This window comes from Bacillus rossius, chromosome 1, assembly GCF_032445375.1.
Source record: "Bacillus rossius redtenbacheri isolate Brsri chromosome 1, Brsri_v3, whole genome shotgun sequence".
In the NCBI taxonomy this organism is placed as follows: Eukaryota; Metazoa; Arthropoda; class Insecta; order Phasmatodea; family Bacillidae; genus Bacillus; species Bacillus rossius.
The window spans coordinates 165,086,219-165,111,310 of NC_086330.1; the positions used below are offsets into that span (position 1 = coordinate 165,086,219).

Here is a 25,092-nt window from a genome sequence, read left to right on the forward strand (position 1 = left end):
ATCTGTGATTTTACTTTGGGCCACAGGATTGGGGCACTGTCTCAAGTGGTGTTTGAAAGCTTTATAGCCAGCCACATCTTCTGTTAGGGGACAACAGGCAGATAATCATTTCCCATGTACCTTACCTCCAGGTCCTCCAGGTCCACCCCTGTGATTTGGTCCGAAAGTGGCATGGAGGGGATTCCAGTTCTACCAGCACTGCAGGTCATTATCCAGCTCCTCCACTGGCACCTGGACCTCGGCATCTGCCAGGGAGGCCCAATGGCTCCAGCTGCTTTGAATGGGTGGTAAGGGCTCTGCCGCCCTTATCTCCTCTGGCTCCAGCACCAGAGGGACCTCTTTTCCTGCTCTGCTGCTTCTGCTGGTCACATTCCAGATCTGCACACTTGCAGGGCGTCCACACTGGCATTGGCCTGAAGTGTCAGCAGGAGGACTTCTTGTCAAATCTAGCTGCTACTCCTGTGTAACCAGGGTCAGATACATGTTCAACAGGCATTATCGTGTCTGTGGTGCTGAGCCTGAGTCGCCTTCTAATGCTATTTCTGGTACACACGCTTCCAAGTATAATTGTAATGTCCAGTTGATGTGGTTCTACTGGTATCCTGCACCTGTCTCTCCGAGAAGTAGCTGCTGGGCTGTCGGCCGCATCCCACAGTAACAACAGCATAATTAGGCTGAAAGTCATGTGGAACAAGATGTGCATGGTATGTGGTGTCACCATCAGCTCTTCTCCTGGTGGTAGAGTGCCCTCATCACTGGTGGTTTGTAATTCATCTGTTGCTAGTTCCTCTGGGATCACTATGAGCCTGATGTCTTGGTGGATTTTCCAAAGCCATTGCCCATATATATCATGAACGTACTGCGACTTAGCCAATGCTGTATGGCGGTCGTTGTCCTATATGGGTTCAGTCCAGCACAGTAATTTCCTTGCACATCGAACAGGGGGTGTGTCCTCACACATGAGCTCGCTGTGTTGCAATTCCATTGATAGCCAGGTTATTTGCAGCCATTTATGCTTTGCACTTCCTCTGCCATTCCTCCATGTCCTCATCTTCACTTGTCACACCATGTGCTGTACATACTCGCCTGGCAGCAGTATGTTTTGACCCCGAACCATCTCTGCTGGTGTCATGCTGGTGGCCACATTCGTCCCTTGATGGGTACACAATAGTGCTTCGGCCAGCTTTTTATTCCATTTCGTGTGATAATCTCAGAGCCGAAGTAGAATATGGACCTTCAGTTCTTAATTCCGTCAATCATTAGAGTTGACCAGAGGGTGGTAGGCTTGCATTGTTAGATGTTCTACACACCAGGCCATGCACTACACTTGCCACCTTCCCACGATGAACTGACTCACATTGTTTGTTTAAATGCCCTGCATATACCCCACATGGGGAAGAACTCTTGTTGAAGTACATTGGCAAAAGTACTGGTGCGTACATTTCTAATGTTATGGCCTCCACACAGCATGTAAACAGGTCCGTTACTACCACAAGGAGGAACATTCCTTTGGATGTGCAAAGGCTTGGCCCCTCGATGTCCAGGACGATTGAGCTGAATGGAGTGGTGGGAACACCAGACTGTTGCTGCTCCATCTTGTCACCCCTTCAGGTCTTGCACACCTGACACATCTCGCACATGCACACATACTCCCACACATCATAGTCCAGTCCTGGCAAGTGGTAATGCAGACTGATGCCTCTCCACATCTCTTTGCCTCCTGAGTGTCTCGCCAAGTCATGGCCGTGCATGTACCCAAACACTGCCTCTCATGCCTCTCTCTCATGCACCACTCTTTCTCCTTCCCGAGTCCTTATAGTAGATCTTGTATTATGCGCATTCTCCACATGCTGCTTGACTTCGACGAGGTTCGTCGGGGGCGAATCATCGCCCATGCCCAGAGTGAGTAGTCTGCCGGTTGAATCAACTGGGTGGCCATGAGAGTGGTCTTGACTCGGGGGCAGAATTTTTTCCCACTCGACATCAACCTGAAGTTAAATTATATTTTCCAGTTTTAGGGAGAGGGCATCGGGCAACTGATTCTCCACACAAACATTTTCTGCTGTGAAGTCAAATGACTGGAGAAAAGGGGTCACTTGACTAGCTTACTCTTGTGCCCCTGGAGAGTTTTCAACTACATCAAAAATAGTTATTGGTTTGGAGCATGGACAGCAGGCCATCCAGTCATAGGTGGTACCACTTTAATGCCCAGACTACTGCTAGGTTTTCTTGATTCTCACTATAACAGTTGTTTTCTGTTTGTCCGAATCTTGCACCACAGTAATCTATAAATAGGCAGATGCTAATGTCACCCACCTGTTTCATTACCACCCCAACTTCCTCAACACTCTCATCCATAAACACATAGAGCATTCGTTCAAGATCGATGTGTGACATAAGGTGGCAGTGGGCGGAAGACTTTTCAATGATTCCAGCACCGCCTGCATGGCTGGGGTCGAACTGCATTTCTGTAATGACTACAGCAATGGTTAATAAATCAGGTATGTAATTTCGAAGCTAGTTGATCAGCCCCAGAAATGTTTGAATTTGCTTCCGTGTTCTGGATTGTTCTACATCGGAAATCTTTTGCAAATGTGTCGGGTGTGTATAGTTACCATCCATGTCCACAATGTGGCCCAGAAACTCCACTTTGGCCAGGCCATTGTAACATTTCCAGGTGGCAGAAGTCAAGTGATGCATCACCAATATTTCCAGCACCAGTGACAGGTGATGAACATGGTTCTCCCAACTTTCCAAGTTCATAATTACATCATCCAGGTAAGCAGCTACAAAATGTTTAGATACCATTCGAGCACGTGGACTGTGATTGATAGAAATGTGGCCAGTGTGCATGGGAGCCCGAAGGGCATAGTATTGAATTGGATGTGTCTTACATCAGGGACTGTGAATAAAGTTATTTTTTCCTTTTTCTTTTGAGCAGATCGGCACCTGCCAATATACAGAGTGTAGGTGTAGTATTTAAACAACTGGATATACCCAAGGCATTACCAATACTTCCTCTACACTAATCTGTTAGGGTGGCGAGGGACAATCACATTGTTCAGTGGCTGTTAGTCGACACAAAATCGCATTTTTAAGGGCCTGCACAATCAAGCCATTGTAAGCCATAGAGGAGGGCTCAATTATACAATCACATGACATTTATTGCACCTGTTCCCCTAATTATGTTCTGGTCCCTGAAGCCACATTATCTGAAGTACTCATACACATGCTGATCTTAGGTATTTGGGATTCAGTTTTCGACAACCATTGTTGGTCTTAGCAGGTCGGCTGAGGCAGAGATGCCTTGCATCTCCTTCAGAAGTCACCACAGTGCATCTTGGTAGGCCACAGACAAATAGATCTTGATCAGGGTCCTTGACTTCTACTGGGTCACCAGGTGCTGGGCCACGAATACAAGGTTCACTACCGTGTCGATGAGGGCAGCCAATGGCTGGCCAATCAAGCAGATTGGTATGCGCAGGCGGTGGTCGTCCGAAGTGATTAGCTGGCCCTACATAATTGCAGCCCTTTCCTGGGCCACATTCAGGTTGTTGTAGGAGGATACAGGATGCATGGTAGGCAACATCATGTCCTAAACCCTCTGTTGTCCATTTACTGCAGGCAGTGGTGGCTGTCTAGGGCAGTCACTGTTACAATGGTAGTTTCCCAGCGGATACCGCTGTGGTAATCTATAAATCTGAGGTAGCCATCCTTCAACACATCGGTATTGCATGTGTTGCATTCTGGGGCAACTTGCTGCTGTTGCACTGCTGGTGACCCTTCAACGATGCTGTTCCTCAACCACCATTCTTGGTCTGGCAGTGAGTCCGAAACCAGCAGTGCCAGTACCTGAGCCTGCTACCTCATATCTCACTCCTGCAAGTTCGGTTTTATTGTGACCACCTGCCACACGCATTCATTCACTGTTTCTGCACAGTAGGGTCTCAAGAAGGACTGCAGCTCTTCATGTGCGAACATTGTGACATCCAACTGTGAACTTTCTCTTGGTTACTAGTGGTTGATGCATTGGTATAGTTGCAGCTTGCCTACTACAAAATTTCCAACCACCTTATTGTTTCTCTGCACCTCACCATAGAAACTGGCTTTGTAGCTCAATATGGCTTGACCATCAGTGAAGCATCATGTGAGCCATTGTGCGAACCCACACAACTGCATATTGTACCTTCTCCATAGAGTCCACTTCTCTCATGTCCAGTGGCGAGGCGTGAGGTTTTGCATGAGGGGAAGCAACAACTCCGTTCACATCAAAACTAGGGGGGGTGGGGGGTCCAGGGGCCCTCCCCCGGGAAAATATGGATTTCAAGGTACAAAATGGTGCTATTTAAGTAGTTTTCTTAACTGAACATTGACTATTTCACAGGTAGAAAAATTGACATTTTTTTTGAATAAATTATTTAAAAAAAAATAATGTTTGACTTACTTTATTCTGATAGTAAAATACCTACTCTACATTACTTAAATACTAAGTGGGAGTGTAGTATCATCGATATCTGGTACAAAATATATAAACAGACAATACATGGCAAAGTAAGTACTTAAAATAAAGAGAAGAACCTCATAAAATGTACTAGAATAGTATAAATTAAATCTTGGTATTTTTCGTACCAACACAAAAGAAATTATCTTCATACGTGATCAGAAACTCTGTTAACTGGTACGTGTACCAAGAAACTGGCACGTCAATCATTCCTGAAACGCCACGATTTTTTTTCCTAGCCTAAATTATTCTAAGTGTGTAAGGGGAGAACCTAAGTGTGTCTCAGACCGAAGCCTATACACTCTACCATGCGGGTTTTTAACCATGCGGGGATCAATTAACATGCATTAAGCAAGCAGGTAACTACTGGACAAGAGGGAAGAAGGGTCCAGGTAAGAAGTGTTGGAGGGGCTGAAAAATCAACCATGCTGGAGTTGGGTGCTTGGGCCTTGCGACCCACATTTAAATGTTGGGTACTCCTGGGTTATTATTAACCAGGAGCGCATGCGCCCCCAGGGGTGGGCGACTTCACTCGTCAGCCCAGCCCAGCTGCCCAGGCAGCCACAGTTAAACCAGATGTGGGCAGACGAGCCAGTAAACCGGCTCGAACTGCGGGCGCACGGGGCGAAAGGCAGCCTGACATTGCACCATCTTCATCTTCCTTCTTCCAGTCAACAGCCAACAACCTTTCAAGCCAGGGTGGGGGTAAGTCGTTCAGGCGAATTAAGTATCTTGCGAGAAGGATACTCTTGTCCTCCAAAATCCCGGAACGGTTGAAGGTCGCGCCGCCCAGGCTACCACTGGCTCCAACAGGGCCCAACTTAAAGGCGCCGCCATCTCTTCCTTCAGAGTTACGATGCTGTTCAGTTCCGTTGCGTGCGCGGCAGTTCACAGCTCCGCAATTTCCAGCCCGCAGTTCGTCTACACTTCGCATCCAGGGCACATCGACCTCCCCTGCGGTGCCTTCGCCGACGGAACTGCTTTCTGCCACGCGCCGAGCTGCATTCAGGCTACCTTTCACCCCGATAGCCGTAATAACGACTCCACAGGCCGGCCATTGGTCCGCGGACTGCTATTGGTTATTCACAGTCACCCCAGAGAGATTGCAACTCTCGAGCTGGGATCCCGTATCCGCCACCCGCGGGACACGGTCGGTAGCAGTTGGCACTGCTAGGCCGCCTCCCGTACGCCCACAAATCCCCCACGCACTGTCAGCCAACAGCCCGCGAGAGAGATGCGCGCGCCCCGAGAGACGACCGCCGACTGAAACGCGACCTCGCCACCTGTCCTGCCGAACTCTAGCGGACATAGCCGAAGCAGTCGGCGGAAGAATTCCACCTTCTGCTTCGGCCATGTTCGTTTCAGTTCGGCAAGAAAGCGCTACCTTCGTAGCTTCTACCACGTGTTTTGACAGCCAATCCCCTCCCTGAACCTTTGTACCATGCCACCCCCCTTCCGAAAGGAAACTACTGCGGCATCCTTCCTGCTGAAAGCGGTCCTACCAGCGCTTCTAAACCTAGCAACGCTTCTAAAACAGCATGTTTTGTGTGTCAACGAGTTCTTTTCTTATAGCGCACAGCACACAGTTCTGGGTCCCAAGAAGATAGTGTAAAAAATACATACACCTAACGGCACGAGCCAAAGTAAAATACTATTCTGAATAAAATATTTATTTAAAAAATACAATGTCTGGAAACTGCCTGGGCAAGCAATGCTTGCCTTGCTTGCCCTGACGAGACGCCACTGCTTATGTCTTTCCATGCAGTTGCTTGCTTGTACACAGTACCCATTTATCTTGTAGCACACCACACCATACCATGTGAGATGTGCCTCGCACTACTGCAGAAATTCTCATGGGTCTTTATGTGCGAGTTCGTGGAATTTCAGTAGTACCAGATGTCCTTCTGGTGGCAATTCACACTGCATGCACTACCTGTAGGTCACTTGTTTGGGAAGTCTGGTAATGATGGCATTCGATCCAACATCATGGTCTTGATATGATTGTGAATAAAGTTCCAACACACATTAAATCTCATTTTGCTTGGGTCTAGGCCCCTCCAATTTGTCAGGAAGGTACTTTGGTTTTGTCAAAATAGAGTTTGTGTCACAAGCTATCTCAGCTCATTCTTGGTCACTCCAACATCCCGCAAGTCACCCTCTATCACCTACTGCTCACTTCCATAATGTAAGTGTGGTGCAAAAACACACATGTCCCGCTACTGTAATTCCCTCTTTGTAAGTGAAATGTCACACAGGTGACCGCTCCAGTGCATGGGAGCATTGTTTACAAACTCTAAGGGCACTGTGTGGTTTCAGCCTCTGCCATCTTAATTGCCCACCCGAATATTGCCGATGCGACCTGACGATCACTGAATTGCAGGTCGAGTGGTGGGATAGACCTTTGTGAGCCACAAGGTGTTTTATTACATATGAGAGATGGGGAGTAGTATCAAGAGGGGAAGATGATGTTTTCCGAAGCAGCAAATGAGGAGAAAAGACATGGCATGATAGGTTTTTTGGAAACTTAATGGGAAATTGTTAGTGTTATCAGTAACCCTTCCATTATTAGAATTTAATAAGTGAATAAATTGTGAGAAAGGGATGGTGGCTTTTGTCATCACATAAAGTGGGGCAATGCTGGTCAGAGGAGTCCTCCCTGTTGTATTGTCTGGTAAACTAGCTCTGTCTTACATTATCCTCGCCTTTTTCATACCTTAAACATCTCCTGCGAACTTAATGTTGAATTTCGCCACACATTCGGGCTGCCATGTGATGCATGATGGTCTGCAGAGTGCAGAGATGTGGCAGACATCTCTCGGTAGCATTGTTTTTAGATGTAGTTGCCTCATGCCAGCTCTCTCATTAAGAGCATTCTCCTAAAGGGAGGCGAGTCGAGGAACATTCGGCCTATGCGGCTTACCTGGGGATGTTAGCTACACTGTAGAACAATGATAAACAGCCTAGCCTTAATCCTCACAGCCCACTATTGGGAGTTCCATGGGTCCCTAGCTATGGTTTACACACTGTGGACATTTGGTGGAACAGGAAAATGTCTGGTTTTAATGCAGTACCCATGTGTACTTACAAGTAAAACCTCACAGTACTCCATAGTTTCCTCGATAAAATGTTGCAGCCCCTTGGGATACGGAATTCGCAAGAGACTACAAACTTGGTGTATAACACCTCACGTTAATGCGAAGTTCCTAGCTGGATAGGAAATGAGTAGCTACACTGTGGAGGAAACCCTTACGTGGTATGAGAGAAAAACAAATAAATATAACCAAAATAGCAAAACCATTTATAGTTTAGTAAACTCTATACGTACTCGAACAAGCAATTAACAATAAACTGATTAGATACGTAATACAATAATGATCAATTTACATACGCCAAATATACAACAAAAAAGCCGTTATGACACATGCAATCCCGGGTCTAGTTCAAAGCAATTCACCACGACCAAGGTAAAAGGACTAAACGCCCCAAAAAACAGCGCACCCGACTAAGCGCGCAAGCCCAACAAATTCAGTTACAAACAATGACTCTCAAAAATTCAAGCATTGACATACAAACCGAGACAAAGTACAAGTTACACGATGGATTATTACTCTACCAAACCTGACAGTACTTCATTCGACGCGGCGGACTAGAGATTGCATGGCCGTACACGCGTATTATTCACCGTGTTCGTCGTTGCAAAAGGTTATAAGCTGGCTAGCATAATTCCAAATTATTAAAGGTTATGATCCTTTAGACATGAGTTCTCAACCCCGCTACACCAGCACGTTTATTTCCCAAAGTGAATTTAAGTAAAGTTCTGTCAGACGTGCCCGAACGAAAATTTAACAGATACAAATTTACAAAACATTATGACGACCAACAGCAATGAAGTGATTAAATCTGACAGAACGGCAACAACAATACTTGTTGTTTCTACTAAAACTCAGTTGAAAAGAAGAGGCTCCAATGAGCTCTGCGAGCCCTTAAATAATAGAGCCTAACACGATTGCGCATGCGCGGAGGGGAAATTAAGGGGAAACGGCGCACCGCACACCAGACACATGAGAATTCAGCTGTAAAAAAATTATAGGCGAGAGGGAGGGGGTAGGAGAGGAGTATAATGACGTGAGGAGAGGGGTGGAAGGAAGGCGCATGTACGAACTCTGAAAAAACACCCGCTTCAACTTCCCCCCCTTAAAAAAAGTTTAAACCTTTCCGGAACGATCCCTAAAGTTCACCAATAAATAGCAATTTCCAATGTTTTAAATAACGACTTAAAAGGTGTCCATGATACGGGCTTTAAACAGCTTATTTTTTTTTTTTTTTCATCTTCGTGTCACACACTTGAAGGCGAAAGTTTATGACAGGATCGTAGCACATTCTTGACTGCAGCAAACAGCGACCAGCGACCAGCGACCAGCAACTGGAGATCGGCAACCAGCAACAGCGTCCTGCGACCAGCTACCAGCAACCAGCTTGCGGGCCGACGGCAGGCGGTGGCGAGAGTCGTCGACAGCGTCTATCTCTGCGCCTCGCCCAAGCGTCACAGGTCTCTGCGCCTGGGGTTGCGGCAGCCCGGGCGCCTTCTCGGTACGTTGATACTTATGCCGCCCAGAGGAAAATCGTGACAGCTGGGCCGGAACGCCATGACGTCGGGTGGGACAATTGGCACAGCAGAAGGCGGATCCAGCAGATTCAGCCCTTTCAGTGGGAAGTAACATGATGATTGCTCCTTACGATTAGGCGGCCAGCATAGTGAAGCGTTGACGAATCTCTGTCGGCAAGGGTGGTAAGCAGTAAGTTTGTCTGACTGAAGCGGACGTTTCGGCCACTGAAGTCGGGCGATAATAAGGCAAGTCAATTCGAGGGACGCCTCGAACGCCACCATGGTTTGGCGAGAGGCGTCCTTATGACAAGGAGATTTGTCTCTGCGAGTCGGCCTGAAGATCTTCGAGCTCGCCGGGGTGCTGGTCATGACTACAGCACGCCGGGAACAAGGAAGGCAGCTATCCTCTTCGATGACGTCAGCTGGGGCGGGCCCTGCCCCATGTTGACTGTCGAAGGGACGGCACACCCGCTTCAATGTAATTTGTATATTTACAATATAACTTGCTCCTGGTTCGATATTTAATGAGGCCGGCACATGGCTGTACTGGGGAATTACTTGAAAGATCACACTGTAGTCGAATAGTCCTGTAATCACGGTGCCACCCTATGGTCCGGATAAATGACTACTACCTGGGGGGTTAAAAACCATACTTTAAGAACTATGAAATTTATTAATCAGTTGAGGCAAGTGAATGATATGAGCTTGATATGAGCTCCATGAGACCAGGTTTGTATCTGCTAGTGATTCGCAGAGGACTGGTGAAAGAGTTACAAAGATGTGGCTTCCACTCTGCATGAGTGGAAGTCGCCTCAATAACATGGTTAATTTACATTTCAGATGCTGCCAGTCTGCATCTGTGTGGCTGTAAAAGAACATATAAATTACATGGGAACAAGCAATGGCGTCCGTAATATCACAGAGTGCTTTCTAAGAGCGGAATTTGGTACTGGGAATCACGCTTTTCTTTTTGTCCAGGGTAGAGTAACATCAAATATTACATTAAATATAATGGAAAGAACTTTGCAATTTTGTTTTATAGTTATATTTGATAAAATTGAATTGAAATGTAGGTTTTTGTTTATAGTATAAAATTAGCATTGTAATCTAATTTTTAAATTTTTCACTATTCCGCCATCGAATTTCGGGATATTTGTGTTTGTTTTGTTTAAATTGAATGCCGATTCTTCCCATCAATGTTGTCACACAAACTTTTCAAACAATGTGAGACGAGTAACGTTTTAGCCGACGATGGATTGCAAAGTTATCAGTTAAAAGTTTGGAAGTTATGTCGTATAATTTAAAATAGTGTTTTCACTTGCGTAGCAAGTAATACCATTTATGATTTATAATGACTGAAAATACACAATTTATTAACTGCTACACTGAACTGAAGAAAGGTATGGCAGGTATTTAAAAGTAAATATATCAGAACTAGATTATATGGTATCTTCCACTTTTATTATAATCGCGGAAAATATTTAAAAACAGGTTGAACAAATTTTATTTCGGTTTTTGATAAGAGTGAATTTTTTTTAAAATTAGTTTTCATGCACGCGATTTCGAGTGGGGTATGTTTACAAAAATCATTTAAGAATTCACTGAGGGCCGAAAAGTACTTTTGATTTCGGATTAAGGTTTTTAATTGATTTTAGAAGAATGAAAGTGGCCAAGAATCTGTTGAACGAATTTTGAAATAAATAAATAAATAAAAAGAGACGTGTTTTCGGAGTAATATTTAGACGTTAAACAACCGGTACAGATTCTTGAAATTACTTACGGGACTCGCATTAAAACTGAACCTTCATTTCTCCACCATATAATGTTACGGTCACCGCTCAAATTTCACAGTTTTCCTGTGATGACGAGAAGACTGCACACCAGTTCAAAGCCTTGCCCTTAGAGGTTATACCGCGCAAGAAATACCAGCGAATGTCGCACTGATCGTACCGTCTCACTAACACACTTACACCCCAACCAGACGGTGCCCTTAGAGGGAATTATCTGTTTTGTACTGCTGAATACTAAGGGATATGCAAAATTTCACCAGACATTGTTTAAGGTACAGATTTCAGAACCATAAATGTATGATTTATTGTTTGATTCCTCATCTGTTATTTAATCATTGTTACAATACTGATCTTTAACATTTATTCCCAAAAATAAGTCTTGACTATTTAGGACTATTGTTCCAAATAAATCTGAATTAAAAAAGTTATTTACAATTAGGCATTTTGGAAAATTAAACAAGTCAACATTACACAATTTTGGGAAAATAAGTGTTTTGATATATTTTACTCCTTGTCAAATAATTTACCATCTTTGTAAATACACTGAATTTATAAAAATTAAAGCAATAACATTTAATTTCCACATTTGAAAAACAGTTTGACCTAAAAATAAAACCATAAATTTTGTTTCTAGTCATTAGAGACTATGCCATGTAAATGAGCATTGGCGGACTGAATAGGTTGGGTTAGCGGGAGTACAAAGGAAAAAACCCACTGGTTCATGGCAACGTCCTACACATTTCTCCTTTGTGAAATATTCAGTTTCAACTCTGGGAAATTGAACCTAGATCGCCTACGTGGGAGGCAAGTGATCTAACCGTTGATATACCGTGGTCTCTCTCTCAAGTTGCATGAAAATAATAGAAATAAAATAAAAGAACTGGAGTGATATAAATACAGATGCTAAATTTTCATATTCAATCAAATAAAAAACTAATTAAATACTCAGTATTTAATATTTATATAAACATGTGTATAAAATTGATTATTTACTTAGTTTAGTAAAATAATCTAGATAAATTTTAATTAATAATATAAATCAATAATAAATCTGAATGTTTATTCTAAATTATTAATTTTAATTATTTATTAAATAACGTAATAATTTATAAATATATACGGGAATATAACCTCACAAACACTTCCATGAAAACGGCCAGAAGATTACTATACCTTCCACAGACACTCCCTGCCAGCGACATTGGAAGCTTAGAGGCAACCTGACATCGTATACATATGGGAACATAACCTCACTTATATAAATAAGCTTTAAAAAGTTTATAAACACAATTTTTATCACTAATGTTCAAAATAAATAAATGTTTTTAATTGTATGGACCAGTATTCAATATCAGCCACTAAAGTATATGATTTAAAGCAAATATATAATTTTTATTTGTATGTATTGCCTTTTTCCTTCCTGTAAAGTAAATTTTTGTTTCAAGCTGCGTGTGCATCGTAAAAAATCATTCTAATTTTTTTCATAACGTGCCTAAAGAAGTATAAACTAATAACATAACCTCACTTGTATGAATACACTTGAAAAAGTTCATAAACACTATTTCTATCAATATTCACAAAAAAAATACATCTCTTTAATGATATTTACCAGTATTCAATATCACTCACATGAGTAGGTATAAGTTTTAATAGCACACAAGTTTAATTTGTATGTAGGTAGCTTTTTTTGTACATAGCAGTTTTTTCATAATGTGAAAATTTCATTGTATGATACCCACGCTTCATAAAAATTCATTCTTATAATTTTTTTCATAATGTGCCTAAAGAAGTACAACTTTTAAAAAAATTAGTGCAATATGGAACTTTACTCTAGTAATGACTTAATTAAGCATTAGTTTCTTTTTTACAAATTTTTTGATCACTCACTTCTTATAAGGCAATCCGGGCAAATGGAATTGCAGCAGATATTGCTACAAGCCAGTTTGTTTTGTCCTTATACTCTCAGTTTCCCCACCAATGCATTCCACTGCTGCTGCATTCTACGTGCGTTTTTTGACCCATTAATTTTAAGTATGAAACATTGGAAATAGTTAGGCACCTACTATGTATAGTCTTTAATCTGTATTTAAAATAATGTTATGTTCCCATTACACTGAGTGTTACAGGCCTAGCGATGAATATATTTCTTTAGGTTTGGAGGATCTACAGAGGCAGAGGGATAAACTTCAGTGCCAGATCGAGAAACAACATGAAGAGAAGGCACTTCTTCAAAACCAGATTGAGATGCTGCATGCAAAGCTTTCACTTGTCAACGATAGCCTGGTCAAGAACATGGCCACCAGGAATGCGTACGACAAGTCCATCGCAGACGCGGAAGCAGCGTATCTGAAGGTAATGTGGTGAACATACACTGCTGATTGAAGAATGTGCTAAGCAGAGGGTGGCCACTCAAAGAGCCTGTTATGTACCCAGGTAGGGTATAAAATCGACATGATAGATAGCGCTACAACAGGGAACTACTTCTATTGAAAATTCATAGAAAGCTTTAGTAATCTGGGTCCAATATTAATTGAAATGATTACTACGAAAGTAATGTTTGTATTAAATGATAAATTATGTTAATAAAATAATTATATTATTATTGTTTTTAAAAGTGGGGTTTTTCATGGTAATGTGTTACTACCTGATAGCTTCTATGATAGGGTCAGGTGGGGCTGATATGAAACAAACCAAAAAGTGGGGCTATTCTGAAATGTAACAAAAAAAACTGTAAGTAAATATTTAAAAAAAAAAAAAAATTTTAAGTTCCTTGTTAAGTTAGTTTATAGGTATTAAATTTGTATTTGATCAAAAATACACATAGAACACAACAACAATTTTATCCTCAAAGTCAGCACATTATGCCTGAAAATCTTTTCATTCAGCATGTACGTACAACTTTTGCTAATACTTTGAGCAGAGTAGCCCTTTAGCTTTATTTAATGTCTTAAAACATAGGGAATGCTCCTTACTACATTAATTTACAATATCACATGTTTGAATGTAATAGGGGAAACTATAAATTTTTAAATATTACATTGCCATTTTGATTCCCTTCAGAGGATATTATGAAACAGAGCATGGGGCTATTATTCAACAGCAAGAAAAAACACCCAAAGGGAAGGACTTTGTTAATACCTTTTCTCTTTGTTTTTCCTTCTTCCTCCTTGGACAATCAGTAGGCCTATCTGGTGTTAGGTTGGTTACACTGATCTCAGCTTGTTTACCGCCATTTTCTTTGTTTGGTTGCAGTAGTTTATAAAATGAGAAGCATGTGAGATTGTTTTGTGCAAATTAAGGACTGAAGTGTTCAAGATGATGAGAAATTACAAACCGAAAGGTACCAGAAAAACATACATAGAAGAGGATGTGTTGCATGGTATATATTTAGTAAGACAAGAAGGAAAAAGCTTTGCTGATGTAGCCAATTTATTAAAAATAGAAAAAACATATATTTTTAGGGCAGTACCTAACCAAACAAAAAAAAGAAGCTTCTGGCTTACGTTTTTGTAGTTTTGGGGAAGGCTCTAGGTCAGCAACACCTGCAGAATTAGGTCAACGCTCAACAGTACTAAACAATATGATTAGACCTGTTTGCCAAGTCCCATTGGAAGATATACCAGGCTGCAGTACAGATGTGAATTATTTGGCAAGAAGCTCGGAACAAGGTAGGCCTACGTCTAATGTCGAGATGGCTATTCTTACAACTGTGGAAGATGGACGTAAGCCTAATTCTTCAGGACTAGCTGCTATTTGTCATGATGAGGGTAGGCCTAAAAAAATTCTAAAGGCAGGTCACCCAACTGCTTTATCTAGTGATGATGAACATAAATTGGCTGAGCATCTAAAAACAATGGCAAAATGGGGATTTTCTCTGAGCAAAAGTGACGTACTTGGTGTTCAAGAGTATGTCGAAGCCAATGATATCAAAACTCCATTTAAAAACAATCATCCTGGCTCTGATTGGTTCATTAGCTTCTGCAAACGGAACAGACTCAGTCTAAAGAATTTAGAAGCCTTGTAAAAATCTAGGAGGACTGCAACAGGAGATCCATTCATTATTTATAAATTTTATGATTTGGTTGAACAACAAATGACAAGTCTAGGAATTCAGGACAAACCTAGCCATATTTTCAATTTGGATGAAACCAGTGGCGTAGCCAGGATTTGTGTATGGGGGGTGTTAAGAAGCATGCCCCACCCCCCCCGTATTAAAGCGGGGGGTTCGGGGGTCCTCCCCCGGGAAAATTTGGATTTTAAGGTGTAAAATAGTGCTATTTTAGCAGTTTTCAGTATTTAAATTTAAATATTGTAATGGCAAAAATTTTATTAATTTTAATATGAAATATGTTTCAGTGATGAATAAGAAATTAATTAAAAATTTGGTGCTAAGGGGGGGGGGGGGGGGGGTTTGAACCCCTAAAACCCCCCCCTGGCTACGCCCCTGGATGAAACTAGTTTTTCTGCGGATCCTTCCAAGACAAAATTAATTTCAGGCATAGGAAAAAAATCCCACAGACACACAGAGGGTTCAGGAAGGGAAAATACTTCAGTATTGGCTTGTGTTTCAGCTGATGGTAAAGCTCTATCTACCCCCTCTGGTGATTTTTCAGGCAGCCAACCTTTGGTCAACGTGGAAGGGAGAGAAGGACCTTCCAGGAATATTTTACGCATGCTCTGATAATGGTTGGATGACGAGTGTCATATTTCAAAAGTTTTGTGTTGCTGTTGAGGAGCGTCCACTGCTATTATTTGTAGATGGCCACCTAACACATCTTGATTTAGGCACCGTTCTAATTGCAATGGAAAATAATATTGCAATCATTAAATTACCCGCTCATACAACAGGTCTTCTACAACCGTTGGATAGAACCTGTTTTAAAACATTGAAATATTTGTGGGACCAAAAACTGACAGAATGGGTGCGAAATAACCAACGGAAGTTGAAGAAAAATGAATTTGTTGATTTGTTGTGTAAAGTCTGGAATGATGGTCTGCATGAAGTGTAACGCCCCTCGTGCCTCAAAATTGAATTATTTTAAATTCATTAAAAAGAGCCTTGGAAACTAGCTGGGTAAGAATAATAAGAAAATAAGTTTATTGACCAGAGGTGGCACGAGGTGGAGAACAAGACAATTTAGAACTCCCTGACACAAGCAACTGGGGAGCTGGTGGATCGTTTAAGGGAAGAAGGTATATCGTAAATAAATTAAAACTACACAAGTAGCTTGGTCTATAGGTTCCCTGTTTTATTTAAAAATGTAACTAATGAATTCTGTTTTCATTTGATTTGGCATTTATAAGTTTCCCAATTAATGATATTAACAATATGCTTTAGTTTTTCGAGAAAGGGCCGGCCCTAATTTAGTATAACAACACATACTCAACTTTACCAACAAACAATTACATAAACAAAAATTTATTAGTATCACACCAAAATTTGATTTGTCCAATTATTACATCGATGATTAGTTTCATTGATTCTACATATTCTTGAGGAAAGCACTGTTCGCTGGTAGACTATTCATTCGATTAATGTAGTTCGTAGCTAGAAAGTGGGGGGGGGGGGGGGGATGTTGATTTCACATTACCACCCGGGTCTTCAAAAAATAACGTCGGGTCGCGGAAACATCTCTTCTAACGTGACCCGCAGTGGAGGTGCAGGATCACGAGCTGGGAGCAATTTGTCTCTCCAGCACTTCGACCCTGTCTGAAACCCAAATCAAATTCAAAACGAATTAGACTTGCTTCCAGACAGTCCTACACCGTCGGCGCAAAAGGCCAACAAACGGGAATGGGGGGGAAAAGGCCGGATTGTCACTCACCAGACAGGGAAGTTGACTTCTATTTACAGATGCGTCGCCAGCCAGGAACTGGATCCCGCGAATACGCGGCTGGGCGCGGTCGTTTTCTAATTTCAAAAAAAATTAAAAGATAAAAAATAACTATTACATTTTATACTACGCAGATGGACTAAACTACTTGAAAAAGATTATAGGGATAGCATCCCTCATTTAGGCGACTACATAGTCGGTTGCGGCCGGATGGAAGTTTTGCAGAGTCTCGTCGACTCGCCGATAATCAAACGGTCCGTCTGCAGTCGCGGCGCAAAGTGTCCCGCGGAGAAACGCGTCTCGTAATTAAAAGTAAAACTTGAATCAACAGTGGAGGGGAGGACTGGGAGTCCGGACCGAAAGGTCCCGAAGTTCCCCGAGTGAGGGCCATAAAAAAACTCTGATTGAAGTCTCGAAGCTGGTAGCATTGCGTCGACTTTAGCGCTACCTGTTGGGGGCTGTCTGAAATAAAAAAAGAATCGACTCGCCCAAGGCGTCTGCTTAAACCAAGGGTTAAAGGGCGCAGTCTAGTGCTACACTCTGGCGGCCTACAGGGTAAGTTGGCTGGGTGGTTAGCGAGTTTGCCGCTAGGTGTCGCGGGGTGGTCCATCTTGGCACACACATTTTTTTATGCAAGGCATCCTGGGAGACGGTCGCTGTCTGCTGGGGTTTCTGACCTGTCATTGGCCTTAGGCGAATTCTTAGAACCGAAAGAGGAGGGGGGGAGCAAAAGTGCAACGACGCTGAGAACAAGCGTCCATGACGTGCTTTTCGAGGAGAGAACCTAATACGTATTCGTGACCAGACGTACTTCTCTCAGCAGCTCTCTGAGAAGTAGCAGCTTGCAGCCCAGAAGCTGCTCTATGCAGTATTGGTCGTGCAGGGAATTAAAATTACAAACTCGGGACGTGACTGCAGGCGAGAGAAATTTCAACCGGGCTGACCATGTCCACATTAGACAGCAAAATATCAGAATGGCCCCCTGGGAAGGGGCGTCGGTCCACTGGCACAAAGTTTAAATCCGTGGCGTACACCGGCCTAACAAAAGTAAATCACCCCCATTAACAACCAGATAAATTTAAAAAAAATAGAAACCCCAAAAAATTTTAAAATTATAGAAAAAATTAAAAAAAGTGACGAAATGCCTAATTTCCGGCACAGAAGAAAACATCATTTCAGGATTCAAAAACACTGGGATCTATCCTTTGGACAGAACTAAATATCCAGTATCAAGATTTGACCCGGACAAATACGATAGATATTTGAAAAAGTGAGCAATCTGTGCATGCTGATGGCTTTGACAGCTCAGTTGAAAATGGTGAAAGTGGGTCGACATCAGTTCAAAATTCAACACCAACTGCAGTGCTGACCTGTGCTCTAAGGTCTCCTCAGCAGTCATTTGAGACACTTCTGTTAAAAAAAATAAAAATAACAGAATCCTCGAAACAGTGTCGTAGGAAAATTGCTCCAGATGCCAAAGTCATAACATCAGAAGAGTTTGTGGCAGAAATTAAAGAGAAAATGAAGTCAAAAGAGCCCATAAAGGAAGTAAGAAAAGCAAAGAATGTAGGACTATTTGGGCCAAAACATCCTGTGTGTGAAACTGAAGATGACATTGGTGGGGATTTTGAAACGTTCACTGGTAACAACAGTGATGCAGATATTGAAAGTGAATTGCTGGAACCATCAGCAGAAGATTTTGTTGACCTTGAAGATATTTCAGATGTCAAACCTGGTGACTTTTACTTGTGCAAATTTAAGGGTGGTTCAAGAACAGAAGGTCTGTCACTTACACTTACGTTGTGCTTGTGACTGTCGTCACCATCTTGGATGATGGTGACATTGAAGTGATGGCTCTGAATGCTGGGAAAGATAAAAAAAGATTTAGAAAAATGAGAGTGACATTTCCGTTGTGAAAGTTTGTGATCTGATTCTTAAACTACCAACACCTAATATTGCAATAGCTGGAAATCGCATTCGTTATGTTTTTGAAAAAATTGTTGATGTATTTGAGTGTAAATAGACATTTGGTATAAAACACATTTTGTTCAAAATGTGGTGTTTTAAATTGTTATAAACACATTGCTTAAAACATTTCGTTTCACAAATCCACATTTTAAAACAACAAAATTTTCAACAGATGACATTCATTTTCACCGTATTGAAATTGTATTGAGCTCACTGCTAGTAAGCAATTCCTCGGGTTATTTATTTATATTACTTTTATTATTTTACTATGTGACTATGATAGTTATCTAGTGCCTCTGTTCTAGCTCTAAAAATTCACAATAAATTCCTTCAATTAATTTTATCGTCACACACTTTCGATCACGATACTTCATGTGCAGATTTACAGATGGCAGTGTAGTCGGGGATGGTGTGTGGGTTAAAAATAAAATTGAGTTTCCGGTCTTTCAGTTACTTGGTCATTGGTGCTAAGTGCCGTATTGGCCTCAGTATCATTCGTAGTCACTTAGCCTATTTAAAATTAATTTCTAGTTACAGTAGTTTCTCATTTATCCAACATTCCTTGTTATCTGTTTGAAGTTTCACTGCAAAAAAAAACGCCATATTGACATATAGATGCTGCAAAGATGACGAGACTTTGCAGTGAAGAAACGGCACACTATAGGAAAGCAGACTAAGATCAAAAATTTCTTCAAATCATTAATTACAGGACTGAACTTAAGTACCGTATTTAACTTCGGACAATGCAATTTTTTATTTTTGGTCTTGTTGTAAAACATGATTATTAGGTTCATAGTGCGTAAAATTATTACGTGATTTGATGTTTAGTAGGCTTTTTATTTACACTTCTCTATTATCCAACATTTTTGCGAATCCAATGTTCTGCCTGCCCATTTTGTTGGATTAGCGATACTTTAATGTATTTACATTTAACTTGAAAACAGCAACTTTTAAAATATTTGAAACATGCACTGGCACCATTGTGTGTGGCATTTGTGACAGACTTTGTGTTTTAAGTTAACAACTTACATTTTTTTAGACATATACTTTAATGGTAATATACATCATAACCATTTTAGATCCTCTCTCTCTGCTTATTTTTGCTGTGTGAACTGTATTTATTAATAGTTCTAGAAATATTTCTGATCTCAGGACTGTGATAAAAAGTAAAAATAAAAAACTAGAAGAGAAATAGGCTTCATATGAGATTAAATTTATTATTAATATTTTACTTTTAGAAGCAGTTGATACTGCAACATAATAAAGCTCTATAACTGTTTCAGAATACACCTTTCCCTCACTTAGCATGTCTAATTTGTTCCTAAAAATGCTTGTGTTATTGGAAATCGTGTATTCTGAAGCATTAGTTTAAATAAATAGCAAGGATAATTTATTTAATGTGTTCCAAAATTGTGTAGGAAAATATACTTTATGTAATATAAATGCATTGAATAACACTCAACTATAAATATGTCATATCATTTATCTTTATGTGCCTCCCATCACACCTTGTATGATAAATATGACACCGCATAACAGGCGATACGTGGTTATGTACTTTATTCTCAGTCGGCTGGCTGACTTGCCCGCCCGGGCATGACCTTCAACTCACGTCGCGTTATCTTTCCAAACCATCCTTTACTGACAGTGAAAACGATATTATTGTCCGTATAGTTTTCAAAAATTAAAGTGCTTATTCACGTATCACCACCTGGTTCACACCAATCCTGTCAAGCCAATGATTATTTTTTGCATTGCCACATTCATTTAACAACCTTTTCCTTGTGAATCATCTGTTCATTTCTGTTCCGGTATCTAATGTCAAATATATTCCCGCTAGTACAACCAACAGCATCAGACTTATATAAACTTTTGGTAAGAGTCCTTATTTCATATGATTGTGTGCTCAGTTGACTTGCTTAAAACTAAAACATAAAGTGGACTTCATGACAATCTGCGCACCCTAATACTTTTAGTTTTGTCTCAAATACTTGAACACGATGCATTATGAGTGATCAAGCACGTACAGTTACCGGCAGCTGAATGGGCAGACGTTGCTTTTGTTTGTGTGAATTCCCTGCCACTTGCTAGACCGAGTTTACGGCCCGGTTTGTGGCCAGGCGACAACGGTACGGCAAGGCGGTATACGCGTGGATGTAAAAACATTTGGTCCTTTACACTCCATAGCCGCAATTTATCTTGCCATAGCTGATGTTTGTACAACAACAGATAGCGTAGTCAGACCTGCGTGTGCATTTCTTCCCCCTTTGTTTTGGCTAACTGTATCCCACGGCACATCTGTTGTTTACAGAAGTTTAAATAGACTTCTTGGCATCGTGCTCGACTTTTTTTTTTCCTGCCGAGATTTTGTGCTAACTGAAATTTACAGACGTGCTATTCAAGACTGGGGCAGTAAAATTTATATCGTGCTAAATGAATCCGCACAATCTGAAGACGTGCTAAGTGAGGGATAGGTGTATGCTCAATGCTATTGAGTGGTAGTAAAAGTAATAATTTGGCTTCATGTCAGTAAAATTATCATTAGGCCCAAATTATTCTAGTTTTACTAATTCTCAGGTGTAGAAAGGTACCACTGAAAGTACAGTCAATGTTTAAGTAGGTAATATATTATATGTTTCACTTAAGTTCTTGGGACATCTTGAAACACAAACTTCATGAGTATTGTTGCACATGACCTTCCATAAATCATTATTTGGGGTTGCCTTTTCACCTACTGCTTTGTTGGACCATAAATATGCCTTGTGAGAAATGAAACGGGAATGAAATTAAGTGATTTAAATGACGTGGTAATAGTTTCAGCATCAGTCAATGTGGATGGATCGCGTAGGGGGGGGGGGGGGGAAGAAAGGGAACCTGTGCATTGATTCATGCTCAGTTTAACAATTGAGAGGAGAGGGGGTTGTAAAGATCACCATGGACCAGGAAATAAACAGTAGGAGAACTAGGAGAAAACTTCTAGAGGTAAAACTTATTGTTGAGATGTATGCATGGCTGTAGCCAGTTTGTTAAGAAATGGGATGACAATTCTACAATGATTGTAAATGAAGCTGTTTCACATTTAAATAAAATAGAGGTTTTATTTACTTGTATATATAAAATGGTCAGTAGGGGTGTACACATATCCGGCAGGAAGTTTCCATACACGAGCTGCAAGTTAAGAAATAAGTTATGGGACTGGAAGTCACCAGGTTGATTCCCAGCATGATCAAACTGAAAAGTCACTTATTCAGAATTAATCTGGAAGATAACAAGCTACTTCCACTCGAGACTCCCAGAAGTGGAATCCTGGGATCCCGGCAGGTGCACAAAACCAATTGCAGCTCAATTTTTGTTTAATCTAAATAACAAAATTCTAGGAACTATAAATGCTTAAAATTCATCACTGGTTGCGATGCCAATATAATATTTCTTGCAACTGTGAAGAAACAAAGGCACTGTACGTGGCGCTGGTATGGCTCTTGTGACGGATGCCGTGTTTTAAAGCACTTTACCATACATGCAAAGGTGTTCGTCTCCCGTGCCACTGGGTGGGGTGGGGCAGGTGGTTTTTAATAATGGTCTCAATGAACCGAAGGACATTGGTTTCATGGTTACCTGTATTAGGTTCTCTCCTCCCAACCTTTCCTCTAGACCAGTGATGGCCAACGGCGGCAGGGACTACATTATAATGATAAACGCTATTTTTGTTTTCATATGTAAGATTAGCTGTCAGCAGTTACTGTTATTAGCCAAGATGTATGTGAAATATTGAAAACTATTATTTATATTTTTTAAGTCCATACATTGTTTCATGGCACTTATTAGATTCTTAATATTTTTTTTCTCTGTAAATACAGTTTTTAATTGTATTATGTGGTCATAGGATGAGTTTCAAAAACATCGTCACACCCTAAAAAAGAATGAAGTTGGCCCTCACAGCTGTAGATGACTGAAACTGTAGATGTCAGGACACACAATAGAATAAAAAAAAATACACAGGACAAAACAATGCAGATATATTGAATTCCTAGGTCTGTGTCTTTAAGTATTCCCAGTTTAGTTGTTCTGTCATTTGTGGTTTATATTGACTTACGTTAGGTGTTGGAAAAGATTGTTTAAATTCATATACCGTTAGTACTTCACCATTGCTATAGAACTTTAAATTTTACGTGATATGTTTTGTTTCAGATTGTTGAGAGTTCTCAAGTGCTCCTTAATATGGTGCGAAGGGAATCTGCCAGTCTTCATCAGAAAGTGTCCAAGGACTTTAGACATGAATCATGACTGACAGTACATGTCTTACATATTGTGAAAGTTTGAAAGTAAGTTACAACTTTGAATATGTAGGTACTGTAGGTCCTAAACAACAAAAATCCATTTTAACATATCAGGGTATGGTGATATTATTCAGTATTCATAGAATAATTTTAAAAATTTCGGAACACTATATAAAACTGAAGACTTGGTTAAACCATTGTAATGTTGTTGCATATGTATGTCAAACCATGTTATTTTGTTCCAAGGAGTAGGCATCAACACTTTTAAATAGCATTGCATCTTATGGTAGGAAATAATAAAATGTATAATTTTTCCAGGTTTCAAAGATTTTAGACAGTGTGTTCTGTGAATTTGATATGAAACCCTAATTTGAGAATTCAAGTAATGATAAATATGTAAATAACTTAGTGTTTAAAAAGAATTATTTTCTCTAGGCGTACATGTATAATCTGTCTAATGTAACTTGTATCAAATTTGACATTTCTAGAAAGTAGCAGTGTCAGTGGTTTACATACAAATTCTTCTGCCACTTGTTCTGTCAACCATTTAGTAAAATTCATTTGGTTGTTCAGTAACAGATGGAAAATGGGTACTGTGAGTTCTGCTTTTTGAGAACTGTCAGATTAGAGATATGATAACTTGACACAGACCTATATAATATTTCAAAGCTACATATTGAAATCTTTTTTTACTTTTGTTAAAATTAATTTGTTTAAAAAATTATTCCTTAGTGGAACATATCCATGTTTTTGTGTTCCACTCCACATGGGAAAAATTAATACTCCATAGTGACAGTACTTAATTGTTTACCTTCTTAGCAATACAATATAATTACATTTATTTAATATCTTTATAAAAGAGAGTATGAAAGTGACGTGCCCCTGCCTGTTCCACGGTGATGGTTGGAGTTGTGAGTTCGAACCCCGTGTACCGGCTGACTGATTCGTTGATCTCAGGGGGTTGGTGTGGGCCACATGGCTGAGAACAGGGGAGACGTTGCAGCAAGGACCCCTTGAGCTGTTGGCCACTCAGGACGCCGTGATAAATGACTGTAGACTAGCATGGTTTCATGTTTGTTTTAATACAGAAGCTACACTTTACAAGGTGCTGTCCACATAACTAGCCCTTCACGTATGAGTGCCGAAGCACGTTCCAACACACTATCGCCGACTAGCGGGGATCCAATTAGCTCCGGATCTCGCCTTTATGGTGACGTACGAAAAACGGCTGAGTGCGGCGTGAATGCTCGTGTCGCACGATGACGTGAAGAAAGTACAAGAAGCTTAACTCTGAATCAAACACACAGAAGTTAACTAGAACAAGCTATGGTAAGAGAGACGAAAACAGTTCACATTCACAATCGAACCCGGAAGTTTGCTAGGTAGCCCGCGGGATTACAAGCCTTTTAGTTATGCAGAATTAACAGTCCTAAACAGTTACACAAATTGACACTAACTCAGTATGCACACAAGGTGGTGAGTAGACCGTATACGAGGAGAGAAAAGGTTACGTAGTATGCTTAGGCAGAGGGCCCCTGTAGGTACGCATTTTGCGTGGTTACTACATGACCCATTTCAAAGTCCCAAGTTGAATTAACATTTGTTGAGTGGTTGACACGTTTAGCCCAATGCATCCCAATGCTGGCAGTGTTCAAAGTTCTGCGGTTAATCCACGGTGACCAAGGAGGGGTCCATGTGGTGTGGCCCTTCGACTACAAAGTTACGATGTACAAACCGCAAATGCGTCAAGAGAATTAGATGAATTAGGTTAAGCTGCTCATGCTTTAAATCGAGCCAGATGGAGGCCGGTGAAAAGAAAAAGATTCAAGTAAACTTACACTATTGTAGCTTCTGTTGGTGATGGCAAGGTAATGAACGCTCTGCAGTGTTTGAACGCATCCGGCCTTTGTGCCGGGTGAATGGCGACTGAGCTGGCCTTTAGCGATGATATGCTGCGCGGGGTTTCTGTTCGCACCTGAAGAATGTATAAAAAAAATTTAAAAAAAAAGTTCAGGCTATTTTCTTGGGCTGAAGCGTACAGTGAATAAAAGTGATTTAATTAATAAAATAACTTAGTGATATAAAAGTCTTAAAATACATTTGTTTCTAATTACAT

General features: G+C 40.8%; 1 protein-coding gene across 1 annotated transcript; it reads left to right on the forward strand.

Annotated features, from left to right (window-relative positions):
* Nucleotides 1-10,294: 10,294 nt before the first annotated feature.
* LOC134527093 (microtubule nucleation factor SSNA1-like) lies at nt 10,295-23,835 on the forward strand. The gene is made up of 3 exons (XM_063359444.1): nt 10,295-10,507; nt 13,050-13,249; nt 22,888-23,835. The coding sequence occupies exons 1-3, from the start codon at nt 10,459-10,461 to the stop codon at nt 22,981-22,983; spliced, it is 345 nt and encodes a 114-aa protein (XP_063215514.1). The 5' UTR covers nt 10,295-10,458; the 3' UTR covers nt 22,984-23,835.
* The last annotated feature ends 1,257 nt before the right edge of the window (nt 23,836-25,092 follow it).

What these genes read in the sequence shown, in the direction of transcription:
- LOC134527093 (XM_063359444.1), top strand. Translation starts at nt 10,459, where the DNA reads ATGACTGAAAATACACAATTTATTAACTGCTACACTGAACTGAAGAAA. An exon ending in CTACACTGAACTGAAGAAAG is followed by an intron (nt 10,508 to 13,049) that starts GTATGGCAGGTA and finishes ATATTTCTTTAG; the next exon opens with GTTTGGAGGATCTACAGAGG. An exon ending in CGGAAGCAGCGTATCTGAAG is followed by an intron (nt 13,250 to 22,887) that starts GTAATGTGGTGA and finishes GTTTTGTTTCAG; the next exon opens with ATTGTTGAGAGTTCTCAAGT.